This window comes from Xyrauchen texanus, chromosome 3 (genome assembly GCF_025860055.1).
Source record: "Xyrauchen texanus isolate HMW12.3.18 chromosome 3, RBS_HiC_50CHRs, whole genome shotgun sequence".
Lineage (NCBI taxonomy): Eukaryota > Metazoa > Chordata > Actinopteri > Cypriniformes > Catostomidae > Xyrauchen > Xyrauchen texanus.
Genome location: NC_068278.1, coordinates 13,513,059 through 13,531,305, shown reverse-complemented (window position 1 = coordinate 13,531,305; position 18,247 = coordinate 13,513,059). Strand labels below are relative to the sequence as shown.

The window sequence follows — 18,247 nt, the reverse complement described above, 5'->3', positions numbered from 1 at the left end:
ATGATTAACTCTTCTGCTACAGGAATGTAATGCATTTGAATTATCTGAATATTTATATATATATATGTGTGTGTGTGTGTGTGTATAAATCTTTTTAATATTAAAATACTTTTAAAAATTTAAAGATAACTATGTATAATTATGTATTGAATTATTGTTATATGAGGGGCTTTCTCAGTAAATAATTGTATATGCGATTAATCACGATTCATTTATCGGGACACCATGTAATTAATTCGATGACTATATATATATATGTATGTATGTATATATTGTTTGTTTGTTTTGTGTAGAAAATGCTATGTGTGTTAAGTGTTTATCAAAAATTCATGAAACCAACATGGACATAAAAGATTTTTTATTAAAGAGCTTTTTAAACAAAAACAAAAATTACAATAATTACTTGATTTTTAAAAACACTTAAAAACTTTAGCTGGAAATTGATGGTATTCCATTAATTATATTATTTTTATATTATATTTTTTTGAGGGCAATATTTACAGAACAGACTCGGGCAGCACTTACATGAGAATGTGATTAGGAGGTTCAGTATTATGCAGATATCTTGTAAAATATGCATAAGTCCACACGAATAAAGCATTGCTGCATTAAAAAGCAAATACATGTGTATTTGATTATTCAGATAAAAAGTGTTCAAATCAGTTTGACTTACACATATGTGTGCAGCTGATTATGCTACTTGATAACTACTTCATTCTTGTTGGCTTGATTATTAGGAAAGGGAATTATAGTGTAAAGACTTAATATTGTTTTAAAAGATCCTCTACGCCTTCATCTTGGAAATTCTTTATATTTTCACTTGTGTTAATTTTTTATCACTATACGTGCTATTTTATTTATTTCATATCTTATCTAATAACAGCATCCTTTACACAGACCTAGAGAAATATGACCATTATAAACACTGCAATTATCATCATTCATAGATGTGAAAAGCTTGTAAACAGGGCTGATGGCTGTTTCATCTAATGAAGCTGTAGCCACTAGATGGAGCAATAGATTTAAACTGGATTCAAATGTTGAGCTAAATAAATCACAGCTCTACTGGTGTTTGAATCAGTGCATACATTTCTCCAAAATCTGATTCCATTTAATTTCTGTATAGTTGTTATACTTATCTAATGATAATGACATTTAACTGATAAATCTAGTCCTTGTCTCTGTTGCTCCATGATGGAAAACACAATATAGATGACCATGATTAAAGACAAGATACTGATATTAAAACAGCTGAACGTGTTTATATACTATATTTACACATCCTCAAAACATCCCGTCTCTTTCATTTGACTAATAACCTGCTTTTTAACACATCATCTGCATGTGTTATTTTATTATTAATAATGATAATAATTTATTGTTTATGCCGATTCTAATGTATACATTACGCAACTTGATTTACTTGTTTATGTGAAGTGAACAATAATCTTAAATTGCCATCAACAAATAGTATTGTGCAAACACTTGGGAGACGATAGTACTGAAGGGTCAGCGGAAGGATACCCCCAAAAAGTGGGCGGCGAGGCGCACGCGTAGGAATCCGGGATGTAATTTTACTGAAAGTCAGGAATTATCTGGATTTTTGCGATTTTTTGTTGTTGTTGCTGTTCCTTATTGGGTTTAATCTTCGTATAGCGCGAAACTGACACATGTGACAGCACATATGTGTGTGTTTCCTGTCTTTGCGTTTTTAGGGACACAGAATTCGTTGTCTTCAAATTTTAGTGAAAAAAAAAAGAACGGCTAAAAACTACGGAATTTCGGAAAACATGGAGACAAGCAGGGAAGGACCCGACTGAGCCAAGGTTTCCAAATAAATAATTCCAGAAGCAAGGTGGAGGAAAATATGCGTAGCAAGTTCGTCAAATCGGGTTTTTATTCCATCGCGGTTTTGAAACAAAGCCTTTTTTAACAGAAGTCCTGAATTGGGAACTACACCGCTGTCCCTCGCGCAAACATCAAAGGATTTGAAAGTTTAACGGAAAATGTGGGACTTTTGGAAGTTGGACTAGTCCGGGACGGAAATACAATGAAAGATTGGACCGTGTGAATGTTTAAATCAGTTCTTGGAGTGAATTTACACAGATTGGACTGGCCAGATACATTCCCCTGGGGAATTCAGAGTGTTTAGGGGCCTAAAAATTATGTATATTTAGTTAACCAACTTACTTTAGTGTTACTGTACAAACTGAGTTGGTGGGACAGTCAGTACGGCAAACTGTGTTTCTTACAGTACGGAGAACTCCGCGTATGGGATTAGGTTCCGTTTTGGAATGCCGGAGTATTTCAGTGGGGGGAAATGAGAGAAACCCGTCGAGAGACGTACTAAGTAACATTTGGGACGGCAACATTTCCGCTGAGTGACCGAACACCATTTGGACTCGAAATGCAACCGGACAATCTGTTTAATTGAACTGAAAAGGCTAAATATTAACAGCAGATTGTTCCGCTGTCTTTACTTCCAGTTCCAGGCTCGGTTGGGATCACAAAGGCGACTGTATCCACACAGGCGAGGGGGAAGCCTGTCGGTCTGTGTGGAGGCATTTTGGCTGGGAAAATGACTAAACTTCTCTCTCTCTAGGCTACTGACAGAGTTTTCTCCATTGATCATATATGTGCAATACGAGTGTGCATTCAGACTGAAGACTGCTGAATGTGTGTTTGAGTTTAGCATCGATTTCCTTTGCGTTTGTGCTCTCACTGAAGGGCCACAGGCAAATGACTCAGACGGCTACAACCAAGACAGACAATCCGTGGGAATATAACACATAAACCAGTGCTTTCATTCAAGAGGAGAAGACATTCTTGCACATATACAGACGAACTGTCAAAGCGACACCCGGTTGTTGTTGTTGTTGTTTCAAACGCAAAGGTGTTTTACCATGGTAAAATGCTGATTGGATAAGAGCTGAAGAAAATCAAAGAAAGGAAAGCCCAATGAGCGGCACACAGCCCACGCTTGCTGAGAGGTAATTGATGACAATCTTTTACACTATAATTTTTGCTTAAGTGACGTGTCTCATGGGATTTAAGGCACTGTTTATCCATTTGCCAAACATTGTATTATTCAGGTGGATCTGGCAGGCATAAACACAGTCACTGTTCTCTTGGGAATATAATACACACAGAAACAATTCAGTTTAATAATGTTTGGACATGGGAATAACGTGGTATTCTTTGAAATACCATATGTAAACAACTTTGCATATGAATATGGAAATCAGTTATGTTTTTTGGACATGCACTATGGTAATACCATGGTACTTAGAGTACCATGTAAATACCATGGTATGTGAATGTGGTAATCATTCTGCATGGTATATTTCAGAGTATCATGTTATTATCATCTGATACTATCAATGTCTCTAATGATTAACCATAATTGAATATAACCATATTTTAATAATAGTCAAACCATGGTAACCACAAAATTAACCATGGTTACGACACATATGGTTACTGAAATATTACTATAGTAAAACCTTGCCAACTATATGGATACCACAGTATTACTGTATTAAAACCATGGTTTCTGCCAACAAAAACATGGTTACTAAAGTCATGGTTACTAAAATATTACTATAGTAAAACCATGGTTAATTTTCCTAAGGGGTACTCTGGTACCACCACAGTACCTTTTGGAATTCCTAAATTATTATTATTATTTGTACCATAGCATTCTTTAAAACACCTTGGGTTACCATTGTAATACCATGGTATGTATGGTGATCATTCAGCATGGTATGTTTCGGAGTATTATGGTATTCCCATTTGCACTCCAAAAAATAGCTCTTTGGCTGAACTTGATTTAATTGTGGACTGTGGTTCCAATCCACGTGTTTGAAATGAGTCTTCTTAACTTAAAATGACTGACTAAAAATTAATCGCAACACAAGCACTTTGTCAATGGAAGTCAATGGAACTCAAATATATCTTTTTAATTTCTTATGAACTGACGTGTGAAACTGAATGTTAGCATGCTAAGTACATGCTGGTTGGAAGCACTACAGAGTGTAGTTGAGTAACTATGTTATGGTTAACACAGCAGTTGGTTAACGGAGTGACGAACGAGCAATACGTTTCACGTGTGACATCTACCTGTCCTCATCGTAAGCTCAAGCTCTACTATTCACTATAATGGTAACCCCCAAAACTCAAAAGAACAAAAACTCTTCTCCATCTCAACATAAAACATTAAACGTGATCAATTTGACCATTTACTCAACCTATCGAGTCCCATGCAAAGCATCTGGGAAATGGAAATCCCCTGCCCAGTTTCATCAATGCTACATTAACACCACAAAACATTTTCATGTAGTCCCCAACTCAAATGGATTACCGGTAAGTAAACTTCCAATTTACAAATGTATTTGGATATACACAGTGAAACTAAGTTGTGGAAAAATTTTAATTAGTTAATTTATATTAAGTAAATTGAACAAGCAATAAAAATCTTTTTTTGAGGGTGATGCTATTATTATGTCCCTTATGATTAGCCATAGTTAACCATAACCATAGTTTTGCTACATTAACAATGGTATTTATTGTAAAACCATTGTAACCACAAAATTAACCATGGTTACAACACTCATGGTTAGTAAAATCATGTTACTACTATAGTAAAACCATGGTTAACTATATTTAAACAAAAATACCATGGTATTACCATTTGATACCATCACTGTACCAGGGTACCGTCACTTCTTCATAAGGGAATCCAAAGATAACGGTCAGCATCATTCCCAAATTATGTAATTGGCAGTTAGACTAATTACACTGACTGTTGCAGGCTTGTCCTACTCCCAAGATATTTTATTGTGAAAGTCAGTGTTTTGAAGCATTGTATCAACTTGACCCAATGGTGTACAGTTGTCTCAATAGTAAAATGCTACCGTGATTGTGTTTTAAAGAGCTGAAATGTAGAGAGATACACTTGATGATATTGGACTGTATAAGATCAGAACAGATGTCCCCTCGTTTTTCCTGGAGAACACATACTTCATGTGTTTGCTGATCTTAAAAGAGCATGATGGGTGACAGCTTTTATTGTGACTTGGTGCTCTGTTTAAGCGTGATGATGAAGTCCGTTTCGGTTTAAATATAATCTCTGGCCATGTGCAGTCGTATCGTTTTCAAGTTAATATATATTGTTTACCCACCATTAGAATCTCATCAATTTGTAGAGTTGAAAAACAAGGCAACGGATTATGACCTTATGACCTGGCAGTATACTTTTACCTCATAAGCAGTCGAACAATATTGTATTTATTAAGAAGCTGTCATTTTTGCTTTCGATTTGTACGTGTGTGCTAACATTTTTCAAAACAAATGTGTTTTAGAGTAGCTAATTTTGTTTGAAAGGGTGATATGTTTTCTATTTGTTTGCCAGTGATTTGGTCATTCAGAGCACAGTGGACTGATTGATGTGTATCATGGGCTGTTTATTGTTGTTGTGACAGAAGCCCTGTAGATATGTGCTCAGTATATCACTCAGGTAGCTTGCTGTGTTCTAGTAATGCCGGCAAGGCCCTGCGGGTTTGATATGTCTCTTCTTGCGGTTTTCCACATCTTGAGTTGTTACCTGTATTACTATAGTGGCCACACCAGACCCAAAGAGCATGCTGTGTAAGCTAACAATTTTGGCATTTTATCGTTTTCACTGGCATAATCTGTGTACTGGTAACACCCATTTCTAAAATGAAAATACTTTTCCATATAATGAAAGTATATAAGGACTTGGACTGTCAAGCTCCAAAAAAGCACAATCCAAGTCTAAAGAAAGTGGTTCATATGGCATTAGGTTGTTGTTCGACCATTACATCTGTCCTAGCTTCTTCTTGGTGCATTCATTGGTGGAGCTCATGAAAAGGGTAGCCATGCCTGATTAGCGAATAAATTGTTCTTTTGATTCAGATCGTTCTTACTGAATTATATGATCAGTTCACAAAACTATTCTTGTATTAACCATTCTATTGAGTCAAATCGGTTGATCTAGTTCACAAAACCGGCTCTGAATGATTCGTTCACGATTCTCGTTTTCTGATCCTTTTGACTCAATGAACCTGTATCAGTGGTTAACAGTCCACTGATGGGAAAGATTATCAGTGAATAATTGCTTTAATTTTGGTCTGTTCCTGACACAAAGCTATCGTAGGACTTCAGAAGTGTTGGAATATGACTTTGAATGGATCACTTACAGTAAATTATGAATCGCTTATGTTGTATCCTTCCTCATTTTGTAAGTAATAGGATTAAAGTGTAAAAGTTAAAACAATTTTCTGCACTTTATATATCCCTCCTGCATATGTATTGACCAGCAGGTCTAAAGGCTATCTCTCAGTTTATTGTGTGTCTGAGTCTGTTCTGGTTTTGTGAGGTGATCCTCCTTGTTGGTGAACCGGAGAGACAGGTTACCTTCTCCTTCCCAGGCTTGTACAGGCCACCTGCTCTCATGTAAACATACCCATCTACTATCAGGCTTACACACATGCACATCTGTTTGCGTAAACTTATCAGAGACCTCTTTGTTTTTGGAAAACAAAAGATCAGATGAGCATCATCAGTTAGTGTCACATGTGTGAAGATTCTTCTTCATACCTGGTTGCCTCTGAAGCTGGCACATATTTTCTTTAATATTGTACATTAAATTGACTGCTTATATCAGGGTGGGAAATTAACTTTTTTGCCCACCAGCCACAGTGGCTGGTGGATGCCCAATTTTACCAGCCACTTATATTTTTTACTAGCCACTTTTTCCGGAATTCAAATTTATAAAAGAAAGTGCACTAGCATATTTTGAATTGCTTCAATCATTTTTTTATTATTAATAAAAAATTAATACATAATAAATCAATAAAAATTGATGTGAAAAAAGTCACTTTAGTCTTCTTCAGAGTCATCATCATCTTCAGATGTCTCCTTCTCATCTTCAAGTTGGCTCTTCTTGGCTCCTCTTTCCATGAAAGCTCGATAATAAAGCAAATACAGATGGGGTAGGAGATGAAAAGTTTAACTGACACGCAATCGAGCTCCGGAGCACCCACGGTAGGCTATCGGCTCCTATCCTCGCGGCTGCTAAAACTATCGCTAAACTAAAAAAACGATAGCCATCTAGCCATCACAAAACACACAACTTCAAGTTAGTAATTTAACGTTACTTACTTGCACATCCAAACGTAGTCCCGAAAAGGTCTGCCCTTTTTGCCGATCGCATGGACATTTCTGAATAGAATTCTCATTCGGTCCAACTGCGCAGATTGCATAGAGCAGATAGCCTTTATTGCCACACTTTGCTCCTGGGGTCCCGTCTTTGCCAGCTGTATGGCAGTGCACTTGATATGAGACTTGGATGACTCGTGCTCTTTTATTGACTCTATTTTAAGGTTAGTTGTTCCTCTAATGAACGAATTGTTTGCATTTTCGGACGACGCATAGGTTCAACAGTAAGTACAGTGCATGGACTGTTCGACGGGAAAGTAGGCTAACCATTCCCTCGTTTTCCCTTCATCATCAATGCGCCACTTGTTCGAAAAGTACCTTCTCTTTTTATTTACTTCACCCTCAACAGTTTGTACAGCTACTGCTGACTCCGCGGTGGGCCTCTTAACACCGGGTATATGTCGCCACATTTTTTTAATTTTCCTTTCGTCTGTACTGTATGTAGGCCTACCTCAGCTCAGCTATATGTGTCACTGAAAACAATCAAATTAGTTACTCGACAAAAGTGCATTATTGTTACTTAGCAACAGCATTCTTTGACAAAAGCTGTCCAATCCGTTACAAGGTATGTTTTAAGTAGTAACCAATAAAAATATGTTTTACAATCTACCCGCCACTGTGGCTGGTATACAAGGCAAAGTCACGCGCCACTTTGAAAAAGTACCCGCCATTGGCTGGTGGCGGGTGCTAATTTCCCACCCTGGCTTATATGCACAGACAGTCTTTTAAAAATATATGTTTGCAGTGCCATGGAAGGTCTGTCTAATGTGACAATCAGTATTTTCTTGCCTTTTTTTTAATATGGATGCAGATTAATGTAATGTAAGAAAAATAAAGATTACCAGAATATTTTTGTATATACTTCAATCAGATTTGAGCACAAGATCAGATTTTAACTGTGATTTTAACAGTTATAGAACAACAGGGTGCATAGTAAACATATGGGTGATTCTCACAAAACCTGTCAAGAAAATGTCCTGGTCCTATTTTACTCCAAAATCAAAAGAAATAAAGAATATAATTATAATCTTTTTACTGTAATGAGAATCATAATTGAAAACAATGTGAAAAGTAGAAGTAAAACATCCAGGTGCATTATGGTAATGAGATTTGGGCAATAAAATGTGCTTAAGTATCATTAAAATAATGTCACAATGCAAAAAATATTAATTGCCCTAAATGCAGGCTTCATTTACGCTATGTACTTAATTTTTTTATTAATTTGTACGCTTCGGATCGGTGCCTTTTTTCCCGGTGATTATCAATATATACCAGGACGGACGACATGGTGCTTTCTAAAGTTGAAAAATTATTTTCTATGAAGGTACATACACAGTGCCGTCTCTGGAGCATAACTTGCATAGTTTTCCATTAAATTTGTACCAAATCATTATCAAAGGACATAGATTATTACTCTAGCATCACTGGATTATATATTGTGTATATGTATCATTCATATAGCCTACACAATATATTTTCAGTGACTAGTATGTCTTTTTGTGGTTTGACAGCTTGAATGAAACCTCTTCAAAGATACCTACAGAGAAATTGCATAATTTGTAATCATTCAGTTTGCGAAGTTACACCAGTTTCATACACTAACCTGCAAACTCATCAACATCAGTTTCACTCTAGAAGGACAAAAACCTTTGCATCTTTGTGTGTATGCATCCTGTGCAAGGAGCGCTAAACTACCCGTCCTATGTTGTCATACCTGTGTCTTGTGACCTGCTTCAGTAAATCTTATATCACCCCCTTTTGGTCTCCCAACGTTATTATGCCACACATTTAAAAGAAGCCCAGCTAAGTGAATTGGAAAGCATGCAAGTTAGGCTTATAATTTAAATGTTGGCTAATGTTAATATAGGCTATCATATATTGATTATTGATCGGCACTTTATTTAATTGATATGTTTTTATGATATACCTATTAATAAGGGGTTAAATATGACCAGGATATTTTCCAATCATAAATATAAGAACCAAGCTTATTTAATGGACAGACAGTGAATGTTTTGTTGCTTCAAAGGTCATTATGTGATGCATTGATCGAATGGTTTCCTCTGCTGTGCATTTGGAAGCTCAGTCTGGGAGTTTTGGTGGTTAGTAAAAAGGACATGTGGCATGTTGACATTTTTGGAGAATAATCTACAGGCTGCTTTTGAATAAAAATCTCTCTAGGCTTTCTACACTCACCTCTGATTATTTTTCTGCATAACTGTCTTTCTGACAGCAGTGATATTTTGTCTTTTTCTTGTGGAAATCTTTTGTATGTCATCACTTTACTCACAAAGCCCTCACAAAGGCTGTTTTGTGTTTTTAAAATAGTGCAAGTATGAAGAAGCCATTCAAGTTGTGAAATTTCCAAAGAAACACTTCTTGCAAGCTCAAATCCATGCATTGCGTGTTTACGTACTTGCGTTGGATTTGTTAGCTTAGTGATAATTAAGATTCTTTCGACGCCTTTGTTTAGATCTCAAATTCAAGTTTTTGAGGGAAAATTTTGCTTACCTATAATTATTTTAAGGTTACAGAATAAGTCAAAAGACTTGAATTATGTTTCAGTCTGCTTTGCATGGCTTAACATAGTTTGTAATGTTTTTGTTATTCAGTGGATATTATGAAGCATTATCTCAAACATTAGCTTGAGTCCTCGATACCTCCAAGCACCAAAAATAATTTCTGAAATGCTACTACTGAATATACTTCATAAAATGTATAAATTTTTATTTGTAGCATCTGGATTCTCAAACATGTGGCAAGTGTGACAGCACTGAGCATTTGCAAAAGCTTGTGCCATGATGTAGCTTGCTCTTTGTCACAGCATTTCGCTGATCTGTGGCCTTTTCTTTCTTTCTTTTTTTTTTTTTACCCCTGATGCCCTCTCGGGAAATGGTGACATCACTAATAAACAATGTCTGTCAACTCGACCAGGCCACAAGCTCTTCCTGACAGAGCTGCTGGCCACCAGCAGTGCATCATGGGACGGCTTTAAGCTGCTTTGCTTTATTTATGACATTGTCATTTTGTATTTCTTCTCATTTCAAGTGGTTTGGACTTGTCTCTCTGCATAGAGCTCTGTTGAAATCACAAGATGCTAATCAAGACAGTAGGACCTGTTTACCAGACCTTTTACGATTAGAAAATTCCTATAGAAATCTTACGGTAAGAGTAGTCTCTAATGATCTGCAAAAATGATTGAAGGGTCAATGATTTTAAACCTGCCAGTAGGGCCCTATGATTTTCATGATGTGGAAAACACGAGCGGAATCGCTGAATCCAGTCATAAAAAGGAATAAACTATAAAATGCGGAATGTCACAGATTTGACACATTTGGGATAAAATAAATGTACAGTATGAATGCACAATTAATCAAAAGATTGTTACTTTTTAGTTTTTGCATAAAAATTAATTATTGGAACCAGTGGAAAATTGTGTGGTTAAAAGAAGAACCCTCTTTCTTGGCGGTTGATGTGTTCTTAATTATTTGTATCTAAATTACATCTATTTTTGCCTGCTAATAACAATAAATATTATTACTGTATTACATTGTATTACAACCAGTCATTGGCAATTTCATAACTTTAGACTTGTGACAGAAGCGTAAAAGGTGTGCATAGTTTTTAACCCTTTTAAGCTCTGGAGGTGTTTTTAAAGATTTCCTGTTTCAGTGGCATACCCACAATTAAAGGCTTATAACTTGACAAAAACCAAAGAAAAAAACAAAACCAAAACAACAACATCAAGGATGGTCAAGTTTTTGTTATCATTGTTAAAAAAAATTATATATATGTTTTAATTATATAGATTATAATAAATTCTGAGACTCTCAGCCTAAGAAATTTTAGCCTAAAATTAACTTTTTTTTTTCTTATTTTAATTTTATAATGTATATCTCAGAATGTAAATTAGGTAGCTCCGAAACACTGCTTTTGTATTGTTCCCAGTCAAGTCAACTGTACATGAGTATCGATTTCGTGTTGAGAGGACGAAGCAATCAAACGTTATAGCATTACAAAAATAATTTATCCTGTCCAAAAACATCTCCAAACAAATAAAACAATAATTGTGCAGTACATAAGATGTAATTACACATGCAAATACAACAATGACTAAAGGTGTGCTCTCTCTCCAAAGCATGCAGGCATGAGTAACGAGATCTCATTCAGTTCCATTCTGTGTCATTTGAGCCATCATTGAGTCTGTGTCATGTACTTGGTGCCATCTAATGGTGGCCATATGTAATTGGAGTGAACGATCCTCTCTGCCCATATTTGTATGACTTCCAGCTCTGAATCCTAATAGGGATTAGCATTCCATGACTCTGGACAAGTTACTACAGCGTTTCCGATGAAGTCATCTGATCTAGATGTTTTAATGTTCTGATGGCGGATGACAAGTCTCAGTTGTAGGGATGTCACGATGTGAATTTTTGAAGGTATGATTGTTGTCTGATAAAAAAAAAATCAACATTTTTATGATTATCTGCAAATTGACCGATTAGGCGACAATAAAATCCTCCACAAACATATCACAACTTAAGTTTTATTGCAGCATTCATTAGGACATGCAGTTAACATATTCCTACTCCTAAGTTGAATCTCTGGCTGGTGATCCCTCAGGTGCTGGAACATATTAGATGCTGACACTTTTCGTCTGCATGTTTTGCATACTGGATACCCATCTTCAACAACTCCTGTGTCAATTTTTAGATAACCAAAATTTAATTCACTTCTTCTGCAGATAGAACTCTGGGAGATCGCATTGTTTTCATTTTGAGAGTTTCACATGCGCTGAAAGTTCACGTTCTTCACGGTCCCGCCTTACCCTTGAGAATCACCTTGTGAACTCCATTACCATATTAACAGCCTCACAGACCAACCAGGCAGAGGCCATGACACATGTGCGGGGCAAGTAGTTAGACCCACACCGAAAGACTCACTTTCAGTACATTATTTTAAAATAGACAACATGCGGTTAATTTTGAAGTCGGGTAATCACAACATCCCTACTCGGTTACCTTCGCATCTTATCACGTGGCTCATTGTGCATGACACCACAGAGAATCACATCATGTGGAGGCTCATGCTCCTCTCCACGATCCACACACAACTTGCCACACACCCCATTGAGAGCGAAAACCACTAATCGCGACCACAAAAAGGTTACCCATTGTGACTATACCCTCCCTAGCAACCGGGCCAATTTAGTTGCTTAGGAGAGCTGTCTGGAGTCACTTAGCACAAAAACTAGATTTTTGATAATTTTGCAAATGTTTTAAAAAGAAAAAACTGAAACATCACATTGACATAAGTGTTCAGACCCTTTGCTATATGACCTGAGCATGTGATCAGAGTGAAGTAAGTTGACATGCGATTGCTCAACTCCAACACTCAAGTTTAAAAGTTACGAGCACTCATGAGCGAGAGCGATGTTGGCATGAAATGAAAAAGAAATTGGGCATAATGTTCTTTTTCAACTGTTCTTGTTTATTTTTTGTATCATATACAAAAAAATCCCTCTTCATATTGCCATACGACCTAATATTTAATTGCACAAATAACAACAGCACAAACAATGCCTTCGTGTAGGCTGCTTAAAAGAAATAGCCTTGTTATCTCTGCCCTATTTGGACAGGGTACTTTTTACGGGCTACGCGTTCCCGCGCCAGTAAAGATAATAGCGTCTTCTGTCTATCAAACGCTCTGTAAAAATAAACCCTGTAATTCTTATCACATGTGAATTGACATGTTGATAAAAAGCCAGTGAATCTGCACTATCCAGCCTGTGAACCCTTTAACTCATTGTTTCTAAAGTTCACCAAGTGTCTGAAGTGGATGTTGGCCATTGAGAAGACACCAGAAAATGTAATACACGCTTCACAACTTCATGTAACGCTGGCTGTTGCGTTTTGACTGATGCATGAGAAACAAACAAACATTATTTCTTTTGATTAGGAAAATTAGAAAAAGACACAAGTGTTAATTTTGTGATTTGAGCGGAGTGAATGGGAAAAATTGTGTTGAGCCCTGTGTTTAACAACATATTTTCTGGAGGGACGGATAAAATTACATAATGTGAAAAGATTGTCTATATTTTTAATTGAGGAGTATACTGTAGCATTACTGGCTTGCAAATGTAACCAGTTCTGTTATATTTTGTCAGATATATGTTTAATACGTCATAATTAATCACCACAGCTAAATAACATAAATTTTCTGATGGTCAGTTAAGCTTGACAGCAGTGTGTAAATACAGTCAACACTCTCATCTCTGTGATTTATACAGACATCGCTTATCCCGTGCGAATCAACAGTAAACCTTACAGACATCCACGGTAGCCTAATAAAATTATTTTACTTTACAGACGTATACGGGAAACTAATCTGTGTTTTGAACTGCCACTGCACTCTCACCTCACTGTAGTCTGTTGTTGGAATCAGCACCTCTGCTCTCAAATCACAGTTTAAACTCTGCCTCATCTCTGAAAATCCACTTTGTTTAAAATCTTGGATCTAATACAGCCACCAACACCAAACATTTGTCAGTGTAGAAGCACACATATTAATGTGGCCACTTGTGAAATGTTGTGCATTTTGTTTGGAGCAGAAAGTGAGCGCCTCGTGAGTGGCTGGAGTGGTGCTGAGCTTAGTCTTGTGAAACGCGCTTACATTTTGATTGGAGTCCACCGGTGCCAAATTCAATGTATTAGACATGATTTGGAAGGCACACGTCTGTCTATAAAAGGTCTCACAGCTGAAAATACATATCAGAGCAAAAACCAAGCCATGAGGTCAAAGGAACTGCCTGCAGAGTTCAGAGACAGGATTGTGTCGAGGCACAGATCTGGGGAAGGCTACAAAAAAGTTTCAGCTGAATTGAAGATTCCCAAGAGCACAGTGGCCTCCAAAATTCTTAAATGGAAGATGTTTGGAACAACCAGGACTCTTCCTAGAGCTGAGAAACAATATTCTCTGGTCTGAAGACCAAAGCGTCAAGTCTGGAGGAAACCATGCACCGCTAATCGCGGTGATGGTAGCATCATGCTGTGGGGGTGTTTTTCAGCAGCAGGAACTGGGGGACAGGTCAGGGTTGAAGGAAAGCTGAATGCAGCTACATAAAGAGATAACCTTAATGAAAACATGGTCCAGAGCACTCAGGACCTCACCTTCAAATGGGACAATGACCCTAAGCACACAGCCAAGACAATGCAAGATTGGCTTATGTACAACACTCTGAATGTCCTTGAGTGGCCCAGCCACAGACTGGACTTGAACCCAATTGAACATCTCTGGAGATACCTGAAAATGGCTGTCCACCGAAGGTCCCCATCCAACCTTACAGAGCTTGAGAGGATCTGCAGAGAAGAATGGCAGGAAATCCCCAAATCCAGTTGTGCAAAGCTTGTCACATCATACTCAAAAAGACTTGAGGCTGTTATCGGTCTGAGTTAAGGGTCTGATTGCTTATGTCAATGTGATATTTAAGTTTTTTTCTTTTTAATAAGTTTTCAAAGTTATCAAAAATCTGGTGTTTGCCATTTATGGGGTATAGAATGTAGCTTGATGTAAATGTTTTTTTTTTTTAAAGCATTTTAGTATAAGGATATAACATAACATAACATAACAGACACGCTCCTTTATGAAGATAAAATTACCTAAGGAAATACAGATCTATATGTTTTAGTCTTGAGTAAAACAGTATGCCTTTTGCATTCTATTCATTCATTAATCTATCTGTGATGCGAAAAAAAAAAAAAGTGTAGCGCATTCAAAGAATTAATTATAAGAAGTGCAATAACAGAAAATAATAGGCAATAATTAGACAATAATACATAGGCCTAATAATATATATATATATATATTTTTATTAATTTAATTTAATGTTTTGTTTTTGTTCTGGTAATTTATCATTTTTAATGTAATGCTTTTTTTTTGTTGTTTTTTTGCATCTAGCAATTTATTGAATTGATCAAACCTAGATAATGCTGCCGATATGTTTCAAAAGTAAGCTATAAAAATGATTTAATTTAGTCTTGGGCTAATGTTAGTGTTCTAATAAAGAACACTGTAGCTTTTCTTCTAGTATTGTGTATGAATTTTTCATTTAATACACATTCTGCATGGAAGGTTGTGATATTAAGAAGCATACTGAAATAACTTCACAGTGGAGAGGTAGTTGGGCGCTAATTTTGCCATGGAGCGAACACGGAGCGGGGTTTCCTCTAATCCAGGAGCGAGCGAGGAGCGGGAAATGGACAACCCGGAGTGGAGCTGGAGCGGAGTGATTAAAGAATGCTTTGAGCACGGAGGGGAAATTGTTGCCACTCCACTCACATACTTATGGCAAGCATTTGTGCTTTTCTGTGTCTGTGCTTTTGAACGGCTGTGCAGTTCACGTGTGTGGCTTTTAAAACAAAGTGATGGTTGAGTGAAACAGGAGGATGTTGCAAGTTAGAGATTTATTTCATTAAGTTTATATGATGCTCTGTTAATTTAATTGATTCTCTCTTAATTTATCTGATGTTTACAATGGAAACTTTCATTCCTTTACTTGGATTTTAGTAAATAAATGATCAAGCAATACTGTAAATGCAGTAACGTGAATTATAGATCTCAACGGTTTGATTACAGTCTCTTTTTAAAACTGTGGTATGTCGTGACCCTGTTCAACTTTAACTTTATACATTTCAACTGTGTTGCTTTGTTGTCGCATGACCTTTATTACATTTGCATGTTTAATTCCACGAGTGATGTCCAGTTTTTATACTATTATTTTAGTTTTGTTCTGTTTAGTCCAGTGTTTAATAAAAATGACCAAATAGGCTAATGTGTCTAATGAAGATGTAAAAATCCCGGAACAAAAATCCCAGAACAATATTACTTCTGGTTCATTCATCACACAAGTGTTGAGGATTAAGGATAAGAATTTTATGAGCAATTTCAAATGTTCATTTTGGCCCTTGTCAAATGTAATTTAATTTAATACTCCCTCTCAGTGTGTCTGACATGCTCTGGCTTGCAAAGCTGATAGAAACCTGTTCTAATCACGAACCACACCCGGCAGGCAAGACACTGGAAGAGAAAAGTTCACTCTCATATGTTCTGCAGCACACATTTGTGAGTAATAAACACATGATTCTGTAACCTTTTTTATATTTAGGCATGTTTGTTTAGGCATTGGCTGTTGGCCAGTTTTGACTATAGGAGAGTTGGGCAGGATTAGTAAAACAAAAAGAGAGATCTATCTCTCACGTTGTGGTCACAGGGAACAGAAATAGATGGGGAGGGAACGGAGCTAGTGCCCACCAGGAAGTGACACAATGTCATTGTTTTACATGTTGCGGTTAATTAAACTGGGCTAAATTATAGGCTGGGATTTCTCACCAGTGTTTATATATGATCAGTATTACTTGCAGTTCTTCCACACTGCACTGTTGAAAAGGATATGAGCAAAGCAGTACCGTGATTTTTTTTACTGTTAACATGTCTGACATGATTACTGTTGGTTTTGCATCAGAAACACACATTTCTTGTGTCATTAAATGAAGTTTAGCTCAGTCAACAGCATTTGTGGTATAATGATTATTACCACCAAACATATTATTTTGACTTGTCCCTTGTTTATTTCAAAAATCAGTTACAGTAAGGCACTAACTGTAAAATGAATGTGAATGGGGCCAGCCCATAAACTTTAAAATACATAATGTTCCAAAAAGGAGAGCCACAAGATGTAAACATTATTTGTGATAAAATTGCTTTCTAGCCTTATCAGTGTTATCCAATATTGCAACTTCTTGCCATGATGCAAGTGATTTTATCATTCTAAAATCGTGTAGAACTGAGATTTAATCACACTAATTTAGCCTAATGTTTACATCTTGCAGCTATACTTTTGAAACTGTGTGTATATTAACATTTATGGACTAGCCACATTTACTTTGAGCTACATTACAATTTTTGCTTTGTTTTTAAATAAATGAGGGATGAGTCCTTGTTGTTCATGTACATTTTAGGATACATAAGCCTATTGAAGATGTATAATATTGTATCCCATTATACTGGCTGATATTATGATTACTATAAATCATAATACATATATAGTGTTTATATTTATGATTCAGTGTGCACTCCATCACATAAAATAACATTTACATTTGACATTAATGCATTTGGCAGAAGCTTTTATCCAAAGCGACTTTCAGTGCACTTATTACAGGGACAATCCCCCCAGAACAACCCGGAGTTAAGTGCCTTGCTCAAGGACACAATGGTGGTGGCTGTGGGGATCGAACCAGCGACCTTCTGATTAAGAATTATGTGCTTTAGCCCACTATGCCACCACAACTCCTATGGTTCTTGAGCATACGTTTTGAATGTACTTTTAATATAGGCAATGTTCATACTTGGTGGTACCAAAATTATTAATAGAGCAATATTAGTTTAATAACTATAGTAGTAGGCCTGTTTAAAGTGAAAACACTATGATTGTTAATGTCTCAAATAGCTTGGCTGCCTACAGTTCCCACAGGAAGTGTGGCTAGGGTGAGTGAGAGAGAATGAGCGAGAGAGACAGGGACAGGGGGTTAAAGACCCGTGTTGAAAAAGTAGGAAGTAGCTGCTTTTGGAGGCTGGAGTTATTGGGGCCAGAACAGCACACAGAGTCCTCGTGCTACACACACGTGATAAGCCCTTTGACTCTCTCAGCTGCGTCACCTTGGAAACTGCAAGTAATGTCGTTGCAGCTTTCCAATCCTACCATGCCAAAAGAGTAGTTAGGAAAAAAAATCTTCTCACATCTGACTTTGGGACGTGTTGACAGCTGACTCACCATTCCCTATTGCTGCAAACATTTGCCACACTACAGTCTCCAAAATTAGGTGCTTTTTAACGTTTAGGGGCTGTTCACAAAGGACGCATTCACCATGTTATAAGAACATCGTGCTGAGTTAAAAACAGTGTAACTTTTCCAAACACGTCTTGAGACTTGCATGTTGTTCCATTCTGT

At 36.7% G+C, this 18,247-nt stretch overlaps 1 protein-coding gene across 7 annotated transcripts in view; it reads left to right on the top strand.

Moving 5' to 3' along the window:
• The first annotated feature begins 1,548 nt into the window (after nucleotides 1-1,548).
• arhgef12b (Rho guanine nucleotide exchange factor (GEF) 12b) overlaps nucleotides 1,549-18,247 on the top strand; it is a 98,794-nt gene continuing 82,095 nt past the window's right edge. For 6 of the 7 annotated variants that reach the window (XM_052097672.1, XM_052097665.1, XM_052097647.1 and 3 more), the window contains exon 1: nucleotides 1,549-2,990. In XM_052097672.1, coding sequence (XP_051953632.1) covers nucleotides 2,959-2,990 — 32 coding nt within the window. In that variant the 5' untranslated portion in view covers nucleotides 1,549-2,958. The remainder of the gene's footprint in view (nucleotides 2,991-18,247) is intronic. The other variant, XM_052097697.1, reaches the window with a different exon arrangement.